The sequence below is a fragment of the Hyperolius riggenbachi genome, chromosome 12, assembly GCF_040937935.1.
Source record: "Hyperolius riggenbachi isolate aHypRig1 chromosome 12, aHypRig1.pri, whole genome shotgun sequence".
Classification (NCBI taxonomy): Eukaryota; Metazoa; Chordata; class Amphibia; order Anura; family Hyperoliidae; genus Hyperolius; species Hyperolius riggenbachi.
In genome coordinates this window covers 168,707,956-168,729,147 of record NC_090657.1, presented here as the reverse complement: position 1 = coordinate 168,729,147, position 21,192 = coordinate 168,707,956, and the positions used below count along the sequence as shown (strand labels likewise).

The following is a 21,192-nucleotide window of genomic DNA, read 5'->3' as shown; positions in this document are numbered from 1 at the left end:
AGTGTGTATTTTGTAATTACCGTACCTCACAGGTTCCCTTCTGGTCGGGCTGCTGCCCAAATTTCTGTTGGTTTCTGCGCAAAGATCGCGGCCAAAGCTTGCATGGTCTGTGTGCTGAAACCGATTGGAAGGCAATTTGAGGTCTGACCACTAGGGCCTCCTGTGACACGGCAGTTCTAATCTACATCCTGTCTCAGCCCCCAGCAGGATGTAGATTCCAACTACATTGTTCCGGAAGGGGTTAAAAACAAACAAAATAAATATATAAACATTGACTACGGAGTAATTCTAACCAAAAAACAAACACGCGGATAAGAAAATTGTTTAATGTCATTGCTTGAAATGGGGGAGTACCTTTTGCTCAGTCCCTGTGTTACTCTTCTGCTTCTTCTCTGCTGGTTTCCTAAGTATTAAAGAAAAGATCACTTCCATAACACAGCAGGTATGTGAGATTTTCTAACACACAGTAATGATAATTGTCAGGGCTGCTGTGTGAGATCTGCATTCACAAATACCAATGCAGTGTGTAGAGTTTTCCTTAAATGAAAGGCAATGTGATTAGTTAGGCTTACTCTGCATTAGTTGCCGATACGCTGCTTGCTGTTTTTACTGATGGCACCTAAAAAACACAAACATTGCTCAAATGAGGCCATTATCATTATTTTATCTCTTTATCCTATTAACCCTTTAGCAGTCAATTTATTTAGAGGTTGCAAGTGCTCCAGGATGATTTATTTAGCAGTTTTTTATTTCTTATTTGTTACATTTCCTTGCTACCAATTAGTACTGCTGTGATGTGTATTTATGGTCACTTGTTACTAGAGTGTGAGACAATAACAGTGGACTTTTGTTTTCAGTTTTGTCAACTTCTGCTAGCAGAGAGACATCAAAGCATTCCAATAATTTACAGTACAATGAGTTCTGCCAACTGAGGTCGAAAGCAATGCACCTTCTCAAATTAGATAATTCCTTTGAAGCCGCTAATGGGATAATAGCTTTACAGTGCAGAATACAAACTTACCGCTAGCTCTATTGTGGGGTTATCACATTCCTCAGATCCAAAGCTGTAAACATCAGTCCTGAGAAATGGGGAAAAAAATTATTATAGAGGAAGAAATATATTTCATATGAACTAGAGATGTCTTTTTTTATCCCCTAAACTAATAAAACAATTTAACTTTCTCAAACCCCGCACCACTACTGATATTTTCTGATCTTTTACAGTCGCAGAGGGCTCAAAAATGCAATTTCCTCCACAACATTGTCAGAACGCCACCAGGAGGTTTCCTCATGCACTAAACAATATGCCTGGCCATGGGTGCAATCACTGCCGCGTACACGTTCAATCACTGCACGGTGAATTGAACATACAAACCTAGAAAGCCGCACTCTGCACTGGCTGTTCACTAATCGCTCATACAGATACAATTTTATCCGTGCAATTGTGCTCCTTCCTACATACGTTATGATACTGAAGTTGATATGAAGTGGATATTGATATGAAGTTTGCCCACAGTACATTAAGGAAAGAAAATATGGTGTATTAGTGCTCCACTAAAATATTGTCCACACTATCACATAGGATTAGAACTAGTCCATCACATTAGATCTTCGTGCAACTTCCTGGATCCTCTAATCATCTCATCTCATAATAGCTGACCGATGACAGACCAGTAAAACGTTTAATATCCAATACAATTGCCTCCTCTGGAATAATTACATCTTCACCAGCATTCATCTAGAAAAGTAAAAGCAGACACTTCTGGTGTAGTATGTCCTTCCAAGGCAGTAACACCTGACCACCAAGATTTCCACGTGTATGAGAACGGCACCCACTTGTGATAATTCATCACCTATAAACAAACAAACTGCTCACCAGATTCGCTGGCTGACCGACCACAGACCACCAGATATTGTTTGTTTGGTGGCAGTATTCCTCAGGCAAAGCTCCTACACAGCCTTCAAAGTTAGAATCTACAACTGCAAGCATCTTTACATAGCGTAATACTGTTTAATAAACTTAAATAGAATAAAATCACACTCACATTTTGAGATAAAAGCAATGCGTCTGTAAAATTTAAAGTCCCGGGTTCCTTCCAACGTCCTGCATCCACCGTCAATCAAGCTCCGCCTTACACATTTCGGCCCACTGGACATAGAGGAGGCAATTGTATTGGATATTGAATGTGCTTTGCTGGTCTAGAATCAGTCAGCTATTATATCCGATGAGAAGTGAGCTTGTATGATATTAGGGCAGGGGTCTGCAACCCGCGGCTCCGGAGCCGCATGCGGCTCTTTTTCACCTTCGCCGCGGCTCCTAGGCGGCTCCAGTGTCAGTGGCTGCGTGTGCTGTCGCTGGCCGGCAGCCTATCAGAGAGGCCGCCGGACCAGTGCAGTGCAGGGCTTCGGGCAGCCATTTTCCCGTAGCCCTGCAGTGTAATGCAGGCAGGACGTGACGTAGGAAGAGGATCGTGGGAGTTGCGCGCCACAAGGTCGGGACAGGAGGAGATCGTGACAGGAGGTCTTCTGACTGGGTGAGTAAATGGGTTTTTCTTTTCAGATCTGCTGAAGGATTGTGCATATTGGGGTCAGATCTGCTAAAGGATTGTGCATATGGGGGTCATATCTGCTGAAGGATTTGTGCATATGGGGGTCATATCTGCTAACGATTTGTGCATATGGGGGTCATATCTGCTGAAGGATTGTGCATATTGGGGTCATATCTGCTAACAATTTGTGCATATGGGGGTCATATCTGCTAACAATTTGTGCATATGGGGGTCATATCTGCTAACGATTTGTGCATATGGGGGTCATATCTGCTAACGATTTGTGCATATGGGGGTCATATCTGCTGAAGGATTGTGCATATGGGGGTCATATCTGCTAACGATTTGTGCATATGGGGGTCATATCTGCTGAAGGATTTGTGCATATGGGGGTCATATCTGCTAACGATTTGTGCATATGGGGGTCATATCTGCTGAAGGATTGTGCATATTGGGGTCATATCTGCTAACAATTTGTGCATATGGGTGTCATATCTGCTAACAATTTGTGCATATGGGGGTCATATCTGCTAACGATTTGTGCATATGGGGGTCATATCTGCTGAAGGATTGTGCATATGGGGGTCATATCTGCTAACGATTTGTGCATATGGGGGTCATATCTGCGGAAGGATTGTGCATATGGGGGTCATATCTGCTAACGATTTGTGCATATGGGGGTCATATCTGCTAACGATTTGTGCATATGGGGGTCATATCTACAAACGATTTGTGCATATGGGGGTCATATCTGCTAACGATTTGTGCATATGGGGGTCATATCTGCTAACGATTTGTGCATATGGGGGTCATATCTGCTAACGATTTGTGCATATGGGGGTCATATCTGCTAACGATTTGTGCATATGGGGGTCATATCTGCTGAAGGATTGTGCATATGGGGGTCATATCTGCTAACGATTTGTGCATATGGGGGTCATATCTGCTGAAGGATTTGTGCATATGGGGGTCATATCTGCTAACGATTTGTGCATATGGGGGTCATATCTGCTGAAGGATTGTGCATATTGGGGTCATATCTGCTAACAATTTGTGCATATGGGGGTCATATCTGCTAACGATTTGTGCATATGGGGGTCATAACTGCTAACGATTTGTGCATATGGGGGTCATATCTGCTAACGATTTGTGCATATGGGGGTCATATCTGCTAACGATTTGTGCATATGGGGGTCATATCTGCTAACGATTTGTGCATATATGGGTTATATCTGCTAACGATTTGTGCATATGGGGGTCATATCTGCTAACAATTTGTGCATATGGGGGTCATATCTGCTAACGATTTGTGCATATGGGGGTCATATCAGCTAACGATTTGTGCATATGGGGGTCATATCTGCTGAAGGATTGTGCATATGGGGGTCATATCTGCTAACGATTTGTGCATATGGGGGTCATATCTGCGGAAGGATTGTGCATATGGGGGTCATATCTGCTAACGATTTGTGCATATGGGGGTCATATCTGCTAACGATTTGTGCATATGGGGGTCATATCTGCAAACGATTTGTGCATATGGGGGTCATATCTGCTAACGATTTGTGCATATGGGGGTCATATCTGCTAACGATTTGTGCATATGGGGGTCATATCTGCTAACGATTTGTGCATATGGGGGTCATATCTGCTAACGATTTGTGCATATGGGGGTCATATCTGCTGAAGGATTGTGCATATGGGGGTCATATCTGCTAACGATTTGTGCATATGGGGGTCATATCTGCTGAAGGATTTGTGCATATGGGGGTCATATCTGCTAACGATTTGTGCATATGGGGGTCATATCTGCTGAAGGATTGTGCATATTGGGGTCATATCTGCTAACAATTTGTGCATATGGGGGTCATATCTGCTAACGATTTGTGCATATGGGGGTCATAACTGCTAACGATTTGTGCATATGGGGGTCATATCTGCTAACGATTTGTGCATATGGGGGTCATATCTGCTGAAGGATTGTGCATATGGGGGTCATATCTGCTAACGATTTGTGCATATGGGGGTCATATCTGCGGAAGGATTGTGCATATGGGGGTCATATCTGCTAACGATTTGTGCATATGAGGGTCATATCTGCTAACGATTTGTGCATATGGGGGTCATATCTGCTGAAGGATTGTGCATATGGGGGTCATATCTGCTAACGATTTGTGCATATGGGGGTCATATCTGCTGAAGGATTTGTGCATATGGGGGTCATATCTGCTAACGATTTGTGCATATGGGGGTCATATCTGCTGAAGGATTGTGCATATTGGGGTCATATCTGCTAACAATTTGTGCATATGGGGGTCATATCTGCTAACGATTTGTGCATATGGGGGTCATATCTGCTAACGATTTGTGCATATGGGGGTCATAACTGCTAACGATTTGTGCATATGGGGGTCATATCTGCTAACGATTTGTGCATATGGGGGTCATATCTGCTGAAGGATTGTGCGTATGGGGGTCATATCTGCTAACGATTTGTGCATATGGGGGTCATATCTGCAAACGATTTGTGCATATGGGGGTCATATCTGCTAACGATTTGTGCATATGGGGGTCATATCTGCAAACGATTTGTGCATATGGGGGTCATATCTGCTAACGATTTGTGCATATGGGGGTCATATCTGCTAACGATTTGTGCATATGGGGGTCATATCTGCTAACGATTTGTGCATATGGGGGTCATATCTGCTAACGATTTGTGCATATGGGGGTCATATCTGCTAACGATTTGTGCATATGGGGGTCATATCTGCTAACGATTTGTGCATATGGGGGTCATATCTGCTAACGATTTGTGCATATGGGGGTCATATCTGCTAACGATTTGTTTTATAATGGGTTTTGCGGCTCCCAGTTTTTTTCTCTTTTCGGAAACGGGTCCAAGTGGCTCTTTATGTCTTAAAGGTTGCAGACCCCTGTATTAGGGGATCCAGGAAGTTGCATGATGATCTAATGTGATGGACTAGTTCTAATCCTGTGTTATAGTGTGGACGATATTATAGTGGAGTGCAAATACACCATATTTTCTTTTCTCATACGGATATGCTCATATAATTGACAATTTTATTTTCTTCTGTGTTTTTCCCTGCTTGGCTGATGCAGTTCAACAGGGAGAAGTTCAGCAGTGGCCCATACCTGATTACCGAAACCAGCTTTCACAGTACACAGGGGCTAACTTCTACAGTCTTATATATATGACAGATGCCACAAGTATGGCCGCTTCGGGACCTGGCCGGCTAATTTGCCAAGTGGCTAACTACTGCGGACAACATGCAAATGTTCTTACTTTATCAGACTTTGGCTGACCAAAACATAAAATGGGGACAGCACGGCATGTGGAGGAATTTGCAAACGCTGCTAAACTCTCTTGCTTTCTTCGGGATGTGGCCGGCAAGGTCTGGTCATTTTGCATTTTGGCTGGCCAGACCTTGAAGTGGCCAATTTCAGGTTCTGGTCATAACATATATATGAACATAAAACTAAGCCCCAGAAATGTACTCTTCACTGGCTGTCAGTTACACAAAGGATACAATTTAAAATCCTTAAGGTGGCCATACACTGGCCCGATTCGCGGCCGTTTCGACAGCAGATTCGATCCTGGGATCGAATCTGCTGCCAATCGTTCGCGGTAAACGCACCCGCCGATCCGATTTCCTCCCGAAATCGTATTGGTCCGTCGATCGCGCCGTGCGGGAAATTACCCTCGATCACCTGCGGGCAGGGAGCGCGTCGCTAGCAGCGGCCGATCCGATCAGGTATACATTACCTGAAGCTGGCTCCCGGGCATCTTCTCCGCGCTGCACGGCTCTGTTCCGGCTCCATCCCGGCGCTTCCTGTGTCACTCCGTGACCAGGAAGTTCAAATATAGGGCGCTCTATTTGAACTTCCTGGTCACGGAGTGCCACAGGAAGCGCCGGGATGGAGCCGGAACAGAGCCGTGCAGCGCAGAGAAGATGCCCGGGAGCCAGCATCAGGTAATGTACAGGGGGGGGACAGGGGGGGGGGGGGACAGGCGGCAGGAGTAGCTCAACAGATTGTGATCGGTTTCGGGTTGAAATCGATTCACAATCTGTTTGCAGTAAAGGCAGCCATACGATCCCTCTCTGATCAGATTCGATCAGATAGGGATCTGTCAGCTGGTCCATCTAATGGCAAATCGACCAGTGTATGGCTACCTTTACTCTCTCCTACAAAGCTCTTCACAACCTAGCTCCTTCCTATCTAAAACAACTTATTTCCAGATACCATCCTACACGCAGTCTCCACTCTACTAACAATATTGTCTTGTCTTCTTCTCTGGTCACCTTTTTTCACTCCAGCTTACAAGACTTCTCTCAATCCTCTTCCCTTCTCTGGAACACTCTACCTCAACACATCAGCCACTCAACCACACTTACTCTTTTTAGGCACAATCTGAAAACTCTCCTCTTTAGGCAGGCATACTCTCCTACCTAGGAGACTTCAACCACTGACCACCATTTCGACCACCTCATACACAGCTTTCCTTTACCTACTGTCCTATACCTTAAGCCTAAAGGTTAGACTGTAAGGTCTTTCGGGCAGGGCTCTCTTCCCCTTTTGTCTTGCAATGCTGTGTAATGTGTGTGCATACGTTCCACTCCTGTGTAAAGATCTATAGTTGATTTGTTCACTGCATCAGCAGTAATCCGCCATTGTCTTGTATTAACTGTTGCATTGTTCATTTTGTATTGTTATAACCCTGTATGCTGTAGTACAGTGCCATGGAAAATGTTGGTGCTATATAAATTAATAATAATAATACACCACTCAGTGCTGCCTTACCATGGCTGCCCTCTTCTGCTTGAACTGGTTTCTATTTCCGTTTGCCTTTTTGCCTGGATAGAATAAAGAACATAAGATTCAAAACAGCCAAACTCATTCTGAAGATTTTTGAGCCCGAGACCCTCTTGGACAATTGTTGTGGCTGTCAAAAATCTGAAGCGAGTATCAGAGAAGCGAGTATCAGAGAAGCGAGTATCAGAGAAGCGAGTATCAGAACACACTTCTGCTGGTCCCGCTCTTCATTGGTTTTCGAACTACTGTATATTGTAGCAGGTAATCCTGCTTGACTATGCATTCTCTATGGAGGAAACCCTGGCACAACATGGCTCCTGGGTTGCAGTTTAACTTAAATCGTAATCTCTATGCAGTGCTTGTGTATAGTTCCAATTTAAAAAGAGTAACTATAGCGAAAAGAGGAAAAAAAATAAATCATTACATTGCAAAGTAAAAAAAAAATAAAATAGAAGAGAGATCAAGAAATGATTGCTATCCGGCATGAAATTTGTTCATGTTGTTTGATCCACAATGTGCCTGCGGGTCATCAGCTTTACTACTGGTAGAGAAGGAAAAAAAACAAAAAACTCGACAGCACCAACTACCACTATTTATAACCATACCCATTAACAATGTGATAGGCTAAAAAGTTGTTCTTTTTTTTTATAGATCTACATATGCACAGAGGGAGATACTGGTTGCTTTGCAGTTGGAAACAGCCGGTATTTCCCACAATGCAACAAGGCTCACAGACCGCAAACTGTTAGGTCCATGGTCATAACATCACTCTGTGGGAGGAGAATCGCCACAATAGCAGCCATACAGACCCCTTGATGATCTTTTTGAGGAAAGGTAAAGATTTCTCTAGGAAAGGGGGTATCAGCTACTGATTGGGGTGAAGTTCAATTCTTGGCTACAGTTCCGCTTTAATAATATATATGAAATACAATAGAGTAAGGGGATCCAGTGCTTACCTTACTGCTCTGTGCGCTGTACTTACTGATATTCTGCCTGAAACATGAAGAAACGAGAATGTTATGGCAGAAGTAATATTCCTAGAAAGAAGTATTCATGCCTCCGGATGTGTGAGGACGTCCCATAAAAGGAAATCAAAAAAGATGGCATTGAAGATTGCTTACCTAACAGAATCAATGAGATTCCAATGATTCTGGCTTGTATGTAAGTGTAATGCAAAGTCCATGTAGCTTGGAATTGGAATAATCAAATTCAGAAGGAAATGCATTTATTTTGCTAAAATGCTAAGCTGCATACAATTTGCATTAAATATGCATGCAAGTCAGAATTATGAGTCACTAGTCAGTTTCCAGGCCTTGTGCCGATCCTCTGACTTTAAAGAGACGCTAAAGTCTTGTTTTTAACTTATTTTCTTATTCGTCCTTCTTCAGCATTACATTTTAAGCTGAATCGCCTCATCCCTGCTGCAGAACAAGTTATTTATAGCCATGAAATTGTAGATTTTACTGCCTGGTAGAGGCAAAGCTTTGCGCTGTAGCTCTGCCTCTACTCCAGTCAATCTCCGCCTCTCCCAGCGGAAGAAGACTTAGAGGGGCGGGGAGAGGCGGAGATTGACTGGAGTAGAGCTCTGCCTCTACCAGGAAACACAATGATGCAAGCCCTGGAAGTTTGCAAGGCAATTTCAGGGCAATAAATAGCTCATTCTGCCGCGGGGATGTGGCGATTCAGCTTTGAATTTAATACTGAAGAAGGATGAATAAGAAAACAAGGCAAAAAACTAGACTTCAGTGTCTATTTAACGGTACACGAGTCAGATGAGGCTTCCTGAATTCCCTGATCTTCAGGTTCATCCAATGAGTCAATGATGCTCTATATGCTAAAGCCAAAGCCTTTACATGGACACTAAACAAGTAGCCACCCCACATGGGTCTTCACGTACCATTAAAGAGGGTCTGAAGCGTCCCTAAATCACAGTTTTTTCTTCACAATCCTTTTAGGCATGATTGCCCTACCTGAAACACCGAATCCCCGCGGCTGCAGTCTCAATTAATCTCCCCGGAATCCCCGGGGGGAGATTCGGGCAGCGCTTCCGTATAGAGGCAGAGCTTTGGGCTGTAGCTCTGCCTCTACTTTGTCAATCTGCACGGATCTCCACCTCTTCCCGCCCCTCTCAGTCTTCCTTCACAGAGAGGGGCGGGGAGAGGTGGCGATCTGCGCACAGATTGACACTAGCAGAGGCAGAGCTACAGCCCAAAGCTCGCCCTCCCTGGGCAGAAAAATCCATGACCAGGAAAGACGTGGATTTTTGCCCCGGGATTTTGAGGGGATTAATTGAGATTTCAGCCACGGGGATGTGGCGTTTCAGAGGGGACAACCATGCTTAACAGCATTGTGAAGAAAAAAACAGTGATTTAGTGAGGCTTCAGAGTCTCTTTAACTGATAAATACCCCATCGTGATCCTGGTCTGTATCATAATCTATTGAGAAGCAGGTTATCGGTTTAGTTTGAAAGAGAAGAGTGGGCACACATTTCCAATGCAAAATATGATGTTGTGGCGGGATGGCCATCTCACGCTGTTTTTAATAATATGTCATTAATAGTTTGATTAATATATGTGTTTTGATATTTTTTGAATTAAATTGCATACTAGTAACTATTAGGATTACCGCTAGCTCTAGAGCCTCACCTTTTTGCGGATTTCCAATGAAAAATAGTTGTTTATTTTCACAAGTTTAAAAATCTTAAATAGCTACAGTACCATGTACAGGAGAGTAGTACTAGTCAAGGGGGATCTACAGCTGTTTCACCCCAATTTTCTGTGGCGCTTCATCAGGACATCTGATTAGCACCGGTTTTAATTATGTATAACGGTGCAGGTGACTATCCCCCAGACAGACAGTGGTGTTGTCATTTCCTTTTAGAGTAGGCAGTGACGTGCACTCCATTACCACACGCACAGCCGGATGCAGTAAATGGTTTAACTTGCGGTGCGCTATGCGTTCCACGGGCCATCTAGACATCACTTCCGTCTTAAATAGGAAGTGTAATGATCCGCTCAGCTGTCTGCACAGTCCCTGACCCCCCAACCCACCCCCCGCAAACCTTGGTCGCAAGTTGGTCGTAGATTTTACTTCCTGGAGGTAAGGGCTAACGGCTGCAGCCCTGCCTCTCAGCTCCGTCTATCAGACGCGCATCGCTGCCTCTCCCCCACCCCTCTCAGTGAAGGAAGACTGAGAGGGGCGGGGGAGAGGCGGAGATACGCGCTGACAGACGCGCGTGGGGCAGGGCTGCGGCGGTTAGCTCTGCCCCAATGCGGAAGCGCTCCCCCGCATTACGGAGGGGATTTGGGGGGACAGGGACCCCCGTTAAGCCGCGGGATAGCGACGTTTTAGAAGGGGCACACGTGCCCCTGCTATATATGAGGTCTGAAGCGAGATCTATTCTCGCTTCAGACTCTTTAAGTCTGAGGGCTGCAGGTCTCTTACTTTGCAAGTTTCAGACTTGTTCTGCCACTGAGGCATTTGCATACACTTGTCATGCAAATTGCCTAGCTGCCTCCTTTGAAGGCTTGCAGTATAAATACCATGTTCTCCCAGGATCCTTTGCTGGTCATGATGGTTTGTTCCTGCTAACACCTGGAGTGTCAGCCTTTGCTATTGTTTGTTAAGATTATCTTAGAGTAATTCCTTGGGACTGCACTAGGCATCCCTTCTAGTGCAGTCAGGTTGTATTATATGTTTTGTCTGTGCGATTGCACGGTCGCCAACGGTTGGCGATTGTGAATCGTTCTGTCTTGCGATTGTCTTGTCGTCAGGAAATCATTCTGTCTGTTTGGATCGCACTTGCCCTAGCGGCAGTGGTGGTGGTTCCTTCTGCATTCTGCCTTGGGGGTGCTAACCAGAGCAGCTGCTGGCTGCTCCTTCTCTCGGTCTTGTCTGGTACGAACGTTTGCTGTAGGCTCGGTGAAGTAACGGTTTAGCAAGCGCTTGCGTTCTCTATTTCGTGGTTGTGTTGGTTAGTTAGGGTGGCACGCTTATCACTTGGTGCCTAACGCACGGTGATCGTGCTTAAACGTGTTCGCTGTTGCGAATGAGTGCGGTGTTCGCTTTTAGCTAGCGTTTGTTATTTTCCTTGACGTTCTGGTTATTGTTATGACTTTCCTGCTACACTTGTGCTCTGTCTGATCTGGTCTTGTGTCTCTATTGGCAATCGCCACTCTTGCGATTGCGTTCCCACTTCGTTTCCATTGTGTGTTCACCGTCGCTGGGTGGCGACTGGATTGGTGGACACACATACATTCCTTCTCTGTGCTTATTCAGTCTTGTGCTGCTGTCAGCAATCGCCATCTCTTGCGATTGCTTTCCCACTTGGGCTTCACTGTTGTGTGTTCATCGTCACTGGGTGGCGACTAGATTGGTGGACACACATACATCCTGTCTCTGTGCTCTCTCTCTCTAAGGGCTATCTTGCCCTGCATTGCTTCCCATCGTACAATTCCTATCTGGCATCTGTGGCAGTACAGAGGGGTTGTTCCTCTGTTCTCCACAGCTCCATCTGCCGGCAGGAATTCCCCTCTACAGGTGCATTGCACCATTGCTGGGTTCTCTCACATTAAACGCTTGTGGAGGATTTCCGCAGTGTCAGCGCGCATCCTGTGCGCTGACCACGGAAATAATTACACAATCGTTACAGGAAGTGACGCAAATTACAACACGAACGTGACCTAATGGTCGCGTCTGGTGTTGAGCACATAGTGTGCGTTCCACGGGAGCGGAAGTAAGCCCGCTCAGCGTTCTGTTTGCCGGGGATACGACATGCTTACCCGTCTGTTGGCCCATGGTGGACAATATTGAGTCTGCATTATATATTTCCTGCTGGGAGATAGTCACCTGCACAGTTATACATAATTAAAATAGGTGATAGTCACCTGCACCGTTATACATACCGTATATTTCGGCGTATAAGACGACTTTTTGAGCCCTAAAAATATTCTGCAATGTGGGGGGTCGTCTTATACTCCGGGTGTCAGGTGCGGGGTGTTACTATTGTGGCAGGCAGAGCTTACCGGGTGCAGCAGCCTTGGCAGAAAGGTCCGCTCGTGTCCTCGGTCCTTCTATGTCCTCCACTGTCCCCCGCATCATTTATGTCCACGTCCCGTTTTTGAAAATTCAAAGCTGCAATATAATAGCATCTTGCGAGCAGCCGCTCGCATGGATAATACGGCAGCTTCCTGATTCCGGGTCACCTGACTGGTGACGTGCGCTCCACAATTCAGTGTCTTCCTCTTCCTATGCCCGTCACCAGTCAGGTGACCCGGAATCAGGAAGCTGCCGTATTATCCATGCGAGCGGCTGCTCGCAAGATGCTATTATATTGCAGCTTTGAATTTTCAAACACAGGGGACGTGGACATAAATGATGCGGGGGACAGTGGAGGACATATGAGGACACGAGCGGACCTTTCAAGGCTGCTGCACCCGGTAAGCTCTGCTCTGCCTGCCACAATACTGACACCCCGTTCTTAAAAAAAAAAAAAAATCACACCCTGATCTCTTTTCTCTCCCCTGGATGACTGCGGCACGCAGTAATATCCAAAGGTGTATACAGGGGTGGGCCAGGAGGATGGAGGAGGCATGTTGTGAAAAGGGGTAGTCTTATACGGAGAGCATATGCCAAAGTCTTTATTTTAACAGGAAAAGTTGGGGGGTCGTCTTATACGCCAGGTCGCCTTATATGCAGGAATATACGGTAATTAAAATAGGTAATTGTCTTAATTACTTTAGTTGATTATAACAGCATGTATATAAGGGGATTGTGTGCGTTTGTTAAGACGTCCTGATGAAGCGCCACAGACAATTGGTGTGAAACAGCTGTAGACCCCCCTTGACTTGTACTACTCTCCTGTACACGGTACGGTTGCCATTTAAGATTTTTAAACCTTAAAAATCGCACCCATTCACTTTCATTAAAATCGCGGTAAAAATAGCAGTGATTTTTACACGACCGCTGAGATTTTTAATGCGATTTTAATGAAAGTGCATGGGAGAAATTTTTACAAAGCGCTCAGAAAGCGCTAATCAATCACAAAGTGCTCAGAAAAGCGCTTATAGTGTGGATCCAGCCTTACCTTGTTTGTTGTCTGTCTCCATATTTATCCATTGTTCACTGCTGTATAATTGGCAATTTATAAATACAATAAATAATAATGACTTCTCAAGCACATGAACATTCCTAGTCTTCAACAGTAAGGCCTGGTTCACATCTGCGTTCGAGCCAAAAAGGATCCAGTGAGCGGATCTGGTCTCCGCTTCACCGGATCCGGATGGCTCAGTCTGTGGCCCGTTCACATAGTGAAAACAGATCAGATCAATGATTGATCGGATCTGTTTTCACTCAGCAAATACATACCTAATCTTCTGCAGCAGTCGGCGGTAGAGGCTTCTTCTTTTTCTGCTAGGATTACACATTGACTAGTCACATGACGCGGAAGAAGACGGAAGCCTATACCGCCGGCTGCTACGGAAGATTTTGTATGGATAAACCCTCCCTCGCTCACCCGCCCAGCTGCTGCACCCTTCCCTCACTCAGGATCGCGTCTGCCCATGCCCCCATCCCCCTGTGGAACAGTCCGTTTCCTCACTACTGTGAAGAAACATTCCGTTTCCCATTGCCCCCAATGCTGCTGCATTTTTGTCCAGGTCCGTTCCGCTAAGCAGAACAGTCCGGAAGATTAGGGCCTGCAGCAATTTTTTGGTCTGGGGGCCGAAACGTATCCGTACCAACGGACGCATGTGAATGAATCCATAGGTTAACATTGGATCCATTCACATCTGTTCCGTTTGGACAGTATACGTTCCAGTTACGTTCCGGAAAAAAACGCAAATGTGAACCGGGCCTTAAAGAGAATCTGTATTGTTAAAATCGCACAAAAGTTAACATACCAGTGCGTTAGGGAACATCTCCTATTACCCTTTGTCACAATTTCGCCGCTCCCTGCCGCATTAAAAGTGGTTAAAAACAGTTTTAAAAAGTTTGTTTGTAAACAAACAAAATGGCCACCAAAACAGGAAGTAGGTTGATGTACACATAGAAAATACATCCATACACAAGCAGGCTGTATACAGCCTTCCTTTTTAGTCTCAAGAGATCATTTGTGTGTTTCTTTCCCCCTGCAGCTATCTTCCACTGAAGTGTCAGGCTGTTTCTTCCTGCAGAGTGCAGACAGCTCTGCCTGTATGTAATTCTTCAGTATGTGAAAGCCCAGCCAGCTCAGAGGAGGATTTATCCAGCTTGTAAAAGATAAAAGAGCAGAGAGAAGCTGCACTGATCTAAATAACACACAGGCAGTGTGCAGAGAGGGGCCTGGAGGGGGGAGATGCATCACAGAACCACAACACTGAAGAACTTGGCAGCCTTCCAGACACAGGCTGACAAGTCTGACAAGAGAGAGATAAGTTGATTTATTACAGAGATGGTGATAGTAGAACGTGCTGCAGTAAGCCAGAGCACATTAGAATAGATTTTGGAACTTGTAGGATGGAAGAAAACCGGATGAAATTTTTGTTACGGAGTCTCTTTAAAGAAAAGATACATAAACATTAGTGAGCATACCACGCCGCTGTAGCTTGACTTTTTGCTGTAGTGTTCTGACAGTATTTGCTCCTTATTTTGGCAACGAATGACCGCACCACATCATGGTTGGTTTTATCATCCTGTAAAAGCCAAATAACTGTTAAACATCAAACACAACGACAACCCATGGGTATACCATAAAGCTTTGCAGAGGGGCCACCAATGCTCAGTCTAATGTGTGTACAGCAGCATTCAATGCCCCTTGGCGAACGATCAGCCAGGTGGATTGTCTCGGCAGAGGACACAGCTTGTCCCAATTACCAATGTGATCAGATTAATGTAATTGATCTGAAAGGTAGATCGATTCTATTAAAGGGAGTCAGAAGCGTTAAAAAAAAACAACAACAAAAAAAAACACAGATACTCACCTAAGGAGAGGGAAGGCTGTTGGTGCCATAGAAGAAAATATAAAATGACTTGCACACCAACACTGAGATCAAAATGCATGAAGTTTTGTATTAATAGAAAAATTGAACAAAGTTGGCTTGAGCCACAATTATACAAAATGTTACAGTTTGAGTATACACAAATAATGGGAGCAAATCATGTGCCCCATGGGATAATGAACCTTGTCTGTTGGCTATTCGCCAATGAGTGCTAAACAACAATTATCCATATGTACAATCAAAGAAGTAGACAACAAACAGTCAATAGCCGGAGTAGACAAAAGGATAAATAGTATACAAGGTTATCCCAAAAGGGTTAATACCCTGACAGCGCCCTTTCGGAGGTTTCCCTTCGTCAGAGGGTATATGCCTGGGCTCCTTGGATGGCTGCTCACTGCTCACAGCAGCCATGCAAGGAGCCCAGGCATATACCCTCTGACGAAGGGAAACCCCCGAAACGGCGCTGTCAGGGTATTAACCCTTTTGGGATAACCTTGTATACTATTTATCCTTTTGTCTACTCCGGCTATTGACTGTTTGTTGTCTACTTCTCTGATTGTACATATGGATAATTGTTGTTTAGCACTCATTGGCGAATAGCCAACAGACAAGGTTCATTATCCCATGGGGCACATGATTTGCTCCCATTATTTGTGTATACTCAAACTGTAACATTTTGTATAATTGTGGCTCAAGCCAACTTTGTTCAATTTTTCTATTAATACAAAACTTCATGCATTTTGATCTCAGTGTTGGTGTGCAAGTCATTTTATATTTTCTTGTATGTGTAGGGCCATTGAGGTGGTCCGGTTTACTGACTTTTTGCACCCATTTGCTACCTATACTTTGTACCTGCATGGCAGGTGTTTGAACCAGGTGTGCAAACCTTTCTCATTGAAATTGTTGGTGCCATAGAGCCATCCCTTTCCTCCTATTGTCCCAGTGTTCCACCGCTGGCTCCCCCATTGAGACTGCTCCCTCTTCCGCTACCCAAGGCTAGGACAGTCTTCAGGAGCCTGAGTGCTGCCGAAGATGAGCTGCTCAGTACTGTGCATGCGCCAGGCTGCCGAAGCCTCCCGCAGCAGAAGAGAGAGAAGTCTCAAGGGGGGAGCCAGAGGAGCAACGCGGAAGGCTCTATAGCACCCGCAGCCTTCCCTCTCCTTAGGTCAGTATCTGTTTTCTTCTTTCTTATTCTTTAACGCTTCAGACTCACTTTAATCTGAGAAGTGTCGGCAGACGGCCCATATTATTGCACTCTATCACAGCGCAATGGTACATTTTCAATAGATTCCCAAGTGTAATCTATTGAAAATTAATGTGTTATGTGTGGAATCTACTCCTGTCCGATTCTGATCAGAGAGAAATCGATTCTTTTGCCACATTGAGTGGCAATTTATAAGTGTATGACCAGCTAAGACCATGCCTGGAAACTGTACCTGCGTGTACTGGAGAGGTAACAGCTAACACCCATACTGATTGATGCTCAGTCTCATCAGATACTACATGCAGATTCAAAATGGGCTCCAGTTAACAGAGATAAGCCTCAATTCACAAAGATCATGCTGGAGATAATAAGGCAAGAGAAAACTTACCACTACACATCGATCTTGCCTTATTAAAGAGAATCTGCACTGTCCGATTTGTACAATAAAAAACATACCAATCGAGTCACTGTGATCTCCTGGATGCCTCTTTTCCATTTCCGCCACAATCCTGGCTTTTAATCGCCAGTTTTAGGCAGTGTTTACAAACAAAAAACATGGCCGCTAACCAGGAAGTGATGCTTGTGTATACATCTATCATGTTACAGTATACTACAAGTTTTTATTACATAGTGAATTATCTGCCCTCCAGTCTGGGATTAGCATGTGACAGGCAGCAGCTCCTTCCCCCCTTAGCCTCACTGCCTCAGAAAACTGAGAGCAGAGACCTGTCTGTGAGGGATAAACAAAGCACACACACAGAGCCTGCAGGGGAACGTGGAGAAGGTGTGCATAACGTCTGCCTATCACAGCAGAGGCAGTACATTCCTCTCTGGGCTGACAAAGCTTGACAAAGAAAAGAAGATTTGATAGATTACAGAGACCGTGCAACTAGAAAAGGCTGCAGTAAGCCAAAGCACATTAGAACAGGTAAAGGAACTTATAGGATAGAATAAATAAGGCTGAACATTTTGTTACAGAGTCTCTTTAAGGTGTAGAGATAAGTTATATAGTGTAGAGATGTAGTTATTTTCACATGCAGTCAATTAACAGCCTGTCCTTAACTTTTACAATTCTGGAGTTATTTTAACGATTGAAGAGTTAACTTTAGAGCTCTCTCCTTAACTTAAAGACAGAAGAGTTAACTTTAGGTTTGACTGGGGTATAATGTTTCCTGAATACTACATGCCTTATCACCATGGTGATAACTCTAGAAACCTTATTAAAGACAGGAAATAAGCTTAGTGAATTGAGGCCATTGTCTGACTTGCAAAGTGCCAATCCAAAAGCCAAGTGACTGGTGTAACACTCAGGCATCAGGCCAGCATTTCAGAGGAGTTTGCCTCCCTTTTGCTATAAATGCTGATGACTGTGTGATACACCAATAAACCATCCTGTGGACTGATGCTTTGCAGGGAGGACCATCTCTGTATTGTATTGAAGGAAAATGGGAACAGCGCTTTAAGAAAAAAAAAGCCAGATACTTACCTAAGGAGAGGGAAGGCTCTGGGTGATGAGCCTTCCCCTTCCTCTACCAGTGCCTTCGGTGCAGTGCTGTCCCCGGGAGCAGTATTTGACCAATTTGGTCAAATACTGCTCCTTCCGCCTGTGCTCCCAAAGACGGGCCACTCCATAATGCGCAAGCACCATCTCTCTCATGCATTTACACGTACGCAGTATGGAGCCGCCCGTTTTTGGAAGGACTTGGCTCCCAAAGTCCCCCGTGATAGGGGATTTAAACGGCGGAACCAGCGCTGCACCGAGGGCATCGGGAGAGGAGAGGGAAGGCTCATTAGGACCCAGAGCCTTCCCTCTCCTTAAGTATCTGGTTTCTTTTTTTTTTTTTCCAAACGAGTCCAATGTACTTTAAGAATATTCTTCGTTCATTTTCCAGGCTGCTTAAGGACACGAGACTACTAACCTTAAGCCTGTCCAGTTCCTTCTCCTTGGCCGCATCAGCAGAGCTTTTGGATTTGGCTATATTCAGGCTTTCATCCTTACTGGTATCAAGTTCAGACTTATTATAAGAATTGTTACAGTGAGAAGAAATGTCCGACTTTCCTCTTCCTATATTTCGACTCTCATTCATGTCATCAAAGTCATTGTTCTTATCAGAAGTGCTTTCATGAGAAGAAACATCTAACTTCCCTCTTCTGCCAACATTCATGTTATCAAAGTCGGTCTTCTTATCAGGAGCTTTACCACGAGAAAGAACATCTAACTTCCCTCTTCTTCCTACATTTGGACCCTCATTAGTGTTATCAAAGTTAGTCTTCGTATCAGTAGCGATACCATGAGAAGGAACATCTAACTTCCTTCTTTTTCCTACATTTGGACCCTCATTTGTGTTATCAAAGTCAGTCTTCTTATCAGTAGCGATATCATGAGAAGGAACATCTAACTTCCTTCTTCTTCCTACATTTGGACCCTCATTTAGGTTATCAAAGCGAGTTTTATCAGAAGCTTTACTATGAGACGCAACGTCTAATTTTCCTCTTTTTCCTACATTTGGACCCTGATTTGTGTTATCAAAGTCAGTCTTCTTATCAGTAGCAATACCACGAGAAGGGACATCTACCTTTTCCTTTCTTACTACATTTGGACTCTCATTAGTGTTACCAAAGTCAGTCTTCTTAGTATCAACATGTGTAGGAATTTCTGACTTATATCTTTTTGCCACATGCGGGCCTTCCTTCTTGTTATCAAACAACGCCTTATCAGCGGTACCATCGGCAGGAGAAGCGATTTCGGACTTTCTGCTCTTTGACTTCAAGGATGGATCAGCCCTTTTGAGGTTTCTGTGTTTTTGCCTCCCAGTAGTTTGTTCTTTAGTTTGTCTGCTCTCTCCTTTTGTGGCTTTGCTTGTTTTTTCTGGTTGATGTTTCATCTTTTGGTGGCTGGTACCTTTATCTTTCTTATTTTGCTCACATATTTCACCTTCCAGCGCTAAACTAAAGATTTTCTGTTTAGCAATGAGGTCTCCAACAACTTTATCTGAAAATTAGTAAAATACAGAAGTAAAGCAGACAAAAACATGCAATGTGGCTAAGTTTTTCTGGACATGCAAGCATGCTGTCATTTGCACATGCAGTAGAGTTGCACTTGTATGCTTCAAGAGTGTTGACACAAGAAACATATTTAACAAGCCTCCTTGAGTCTAACACTGCTGCCCAGGAAGTGCTTTGTTTTCTGGCCCCACTCCTGAGGGCATCCACAGTGGACAATATGGGGGTACAGATTGTGCGTACCCAGTAGTACGAAGTACTTGTGTAAAAAGCTGTGCACGGGAGGCTTTATTGTATTAGGCATGTGCAGACCATACTCGCACATGCCCATTAGAGGCACAGCGGAACAAATGGTAGCACAGCCAGGAGAGGTATATTCGGCAAGCTCTTGCGGAATATGTTTAGAGGGATCCAGTGCTGGAACAGAATGTTGGAAGCCTTTGGACTATCCAGAGGCTTCTCACTTCTTAGGCAACGATCTGGTCTAACCATTATTTCAGTTCAGGTACGCCTTCTGTTTCGTAAAGTTTTTATGCAGCTACACAAAAGTGGGCTCAACTGAAGCACTGATAACGTCAGGTGGTATAGTGGCGTTGCTACCCCATGAAACCTGCTGAGATGGGCAATACGTATTGGCTGTGTCCAGCCATGAGCTCTGAAGGCGAGGGGTGCGGTGCACAAGCCCCAGGCACTGACTTCCACAACCATGTGTCCACGTGAAGAGGGTGAAAGAGGTGGCATGTGAACTAGAGAGTTAGCCCGACCTTTGAGCTAAGTATCTACTGGAGGAATAAGTTATACATTTCTAGTGATGATACTTCATAAACAAACACAGGGGGAACGTGAAATACACAAAGATATATCTTATTATTGGTATGTGTGGACAATGCCTAATAGCAGTCTCTGCTACCATTTGGACAAACAAGTTAGGGACATTGGGCCTGATGCAATCATGTACAGTAAAGTTGGCGTGCGCAGGGGAATTTTACAGTTACTAGTGCAGTAGGAGTAAACATGGTTGTGCAGTCCGCATCTGTGACAGAAGACACAGATGTCTCAGAATGTGTTCTGTGTGTCAGAATATCCGATCAGCATATGTGTTCTGTGTCACAATACCTGATCTGCATGTGTTTTGTGTCAGAATATCTGATCTGCATATGTGCTCTGTGTCAGAATACCTGATCTGCATATGTGTTCTGTGTCAGAATACCTGATCTGCATATGTGTTCTGTGTGTCAGAATATCCGATCTGCATATGTGCTCTGTGTCAGAATACCTGATCTGCATGTGTTCTCTGTGTCAGAATACATGATCTGCATATGTGTTCTGTGTGTCAGAATACCTGATCTGCATATGTGTTCTGTGTGTCAGAATACCTGATCTGCATATGTGTTCTGTGTGTCAGAATACCTGATCTGCATATGTGTTCTGTGTCAGAATACCTGATCTGCATATGTGTTCTGTGTCAGAATATCTGATCTGCATATGTGCTCTGTGTCAGAATATTCACAAATACCTGATGATCAATATCCTAAACAACAAATCCCCTTTGTTGATGGGATAAATTTAATTAAAACATAACTTTTATGACTTTAGAACATTTAAAAACAACCAATGGCTGCTA

General features: G+C 44.4%; 1 protein-coding gene across 5 annotated transcripts in view; it reads right to left on the bottom strand.

Moving 5' to 3' along the window:
• Positions 1-21,192, bottom strand: part of SYCP2 (synaptonemal complex protein 2) — a 198,514-nt gene that overhangs the window by 89,684 nt on the left and 87,638 nt on the right. For all 5 annotated transcript variants that reach the window (XM_068263662.1, XM_068263657.1, XM_068263661.1 and 2 more), the window contains exons 23-29: positions 18,485-19,557; positions 14,955-15,055; positions 8,342-8,378; positions 7,374-7,426; positions 1,022-1,079; positions 573-619; positions 355-403 (exon numbers count right to left, since the gene is read on the bottom strand). In XM_068263662.1, coding sequence (XP_068119763.1) covers positions 355-403; positions 573-619; positions 1,022-1,079; positions 7,374-7,426; positions 8,342-8,378; positions 14,955-15,055; positions 18,485-19,557 — 1,418 coding nt within the window. The remainder of the gene's footprint in view (positions 1-354; positions 404-572; positions 620-1,021; positions 1,080-7,373; positions 7,427-8,341; positions 8,379-14,954; positions 15,056-18,484; positions 19,558-21,192) is intronic.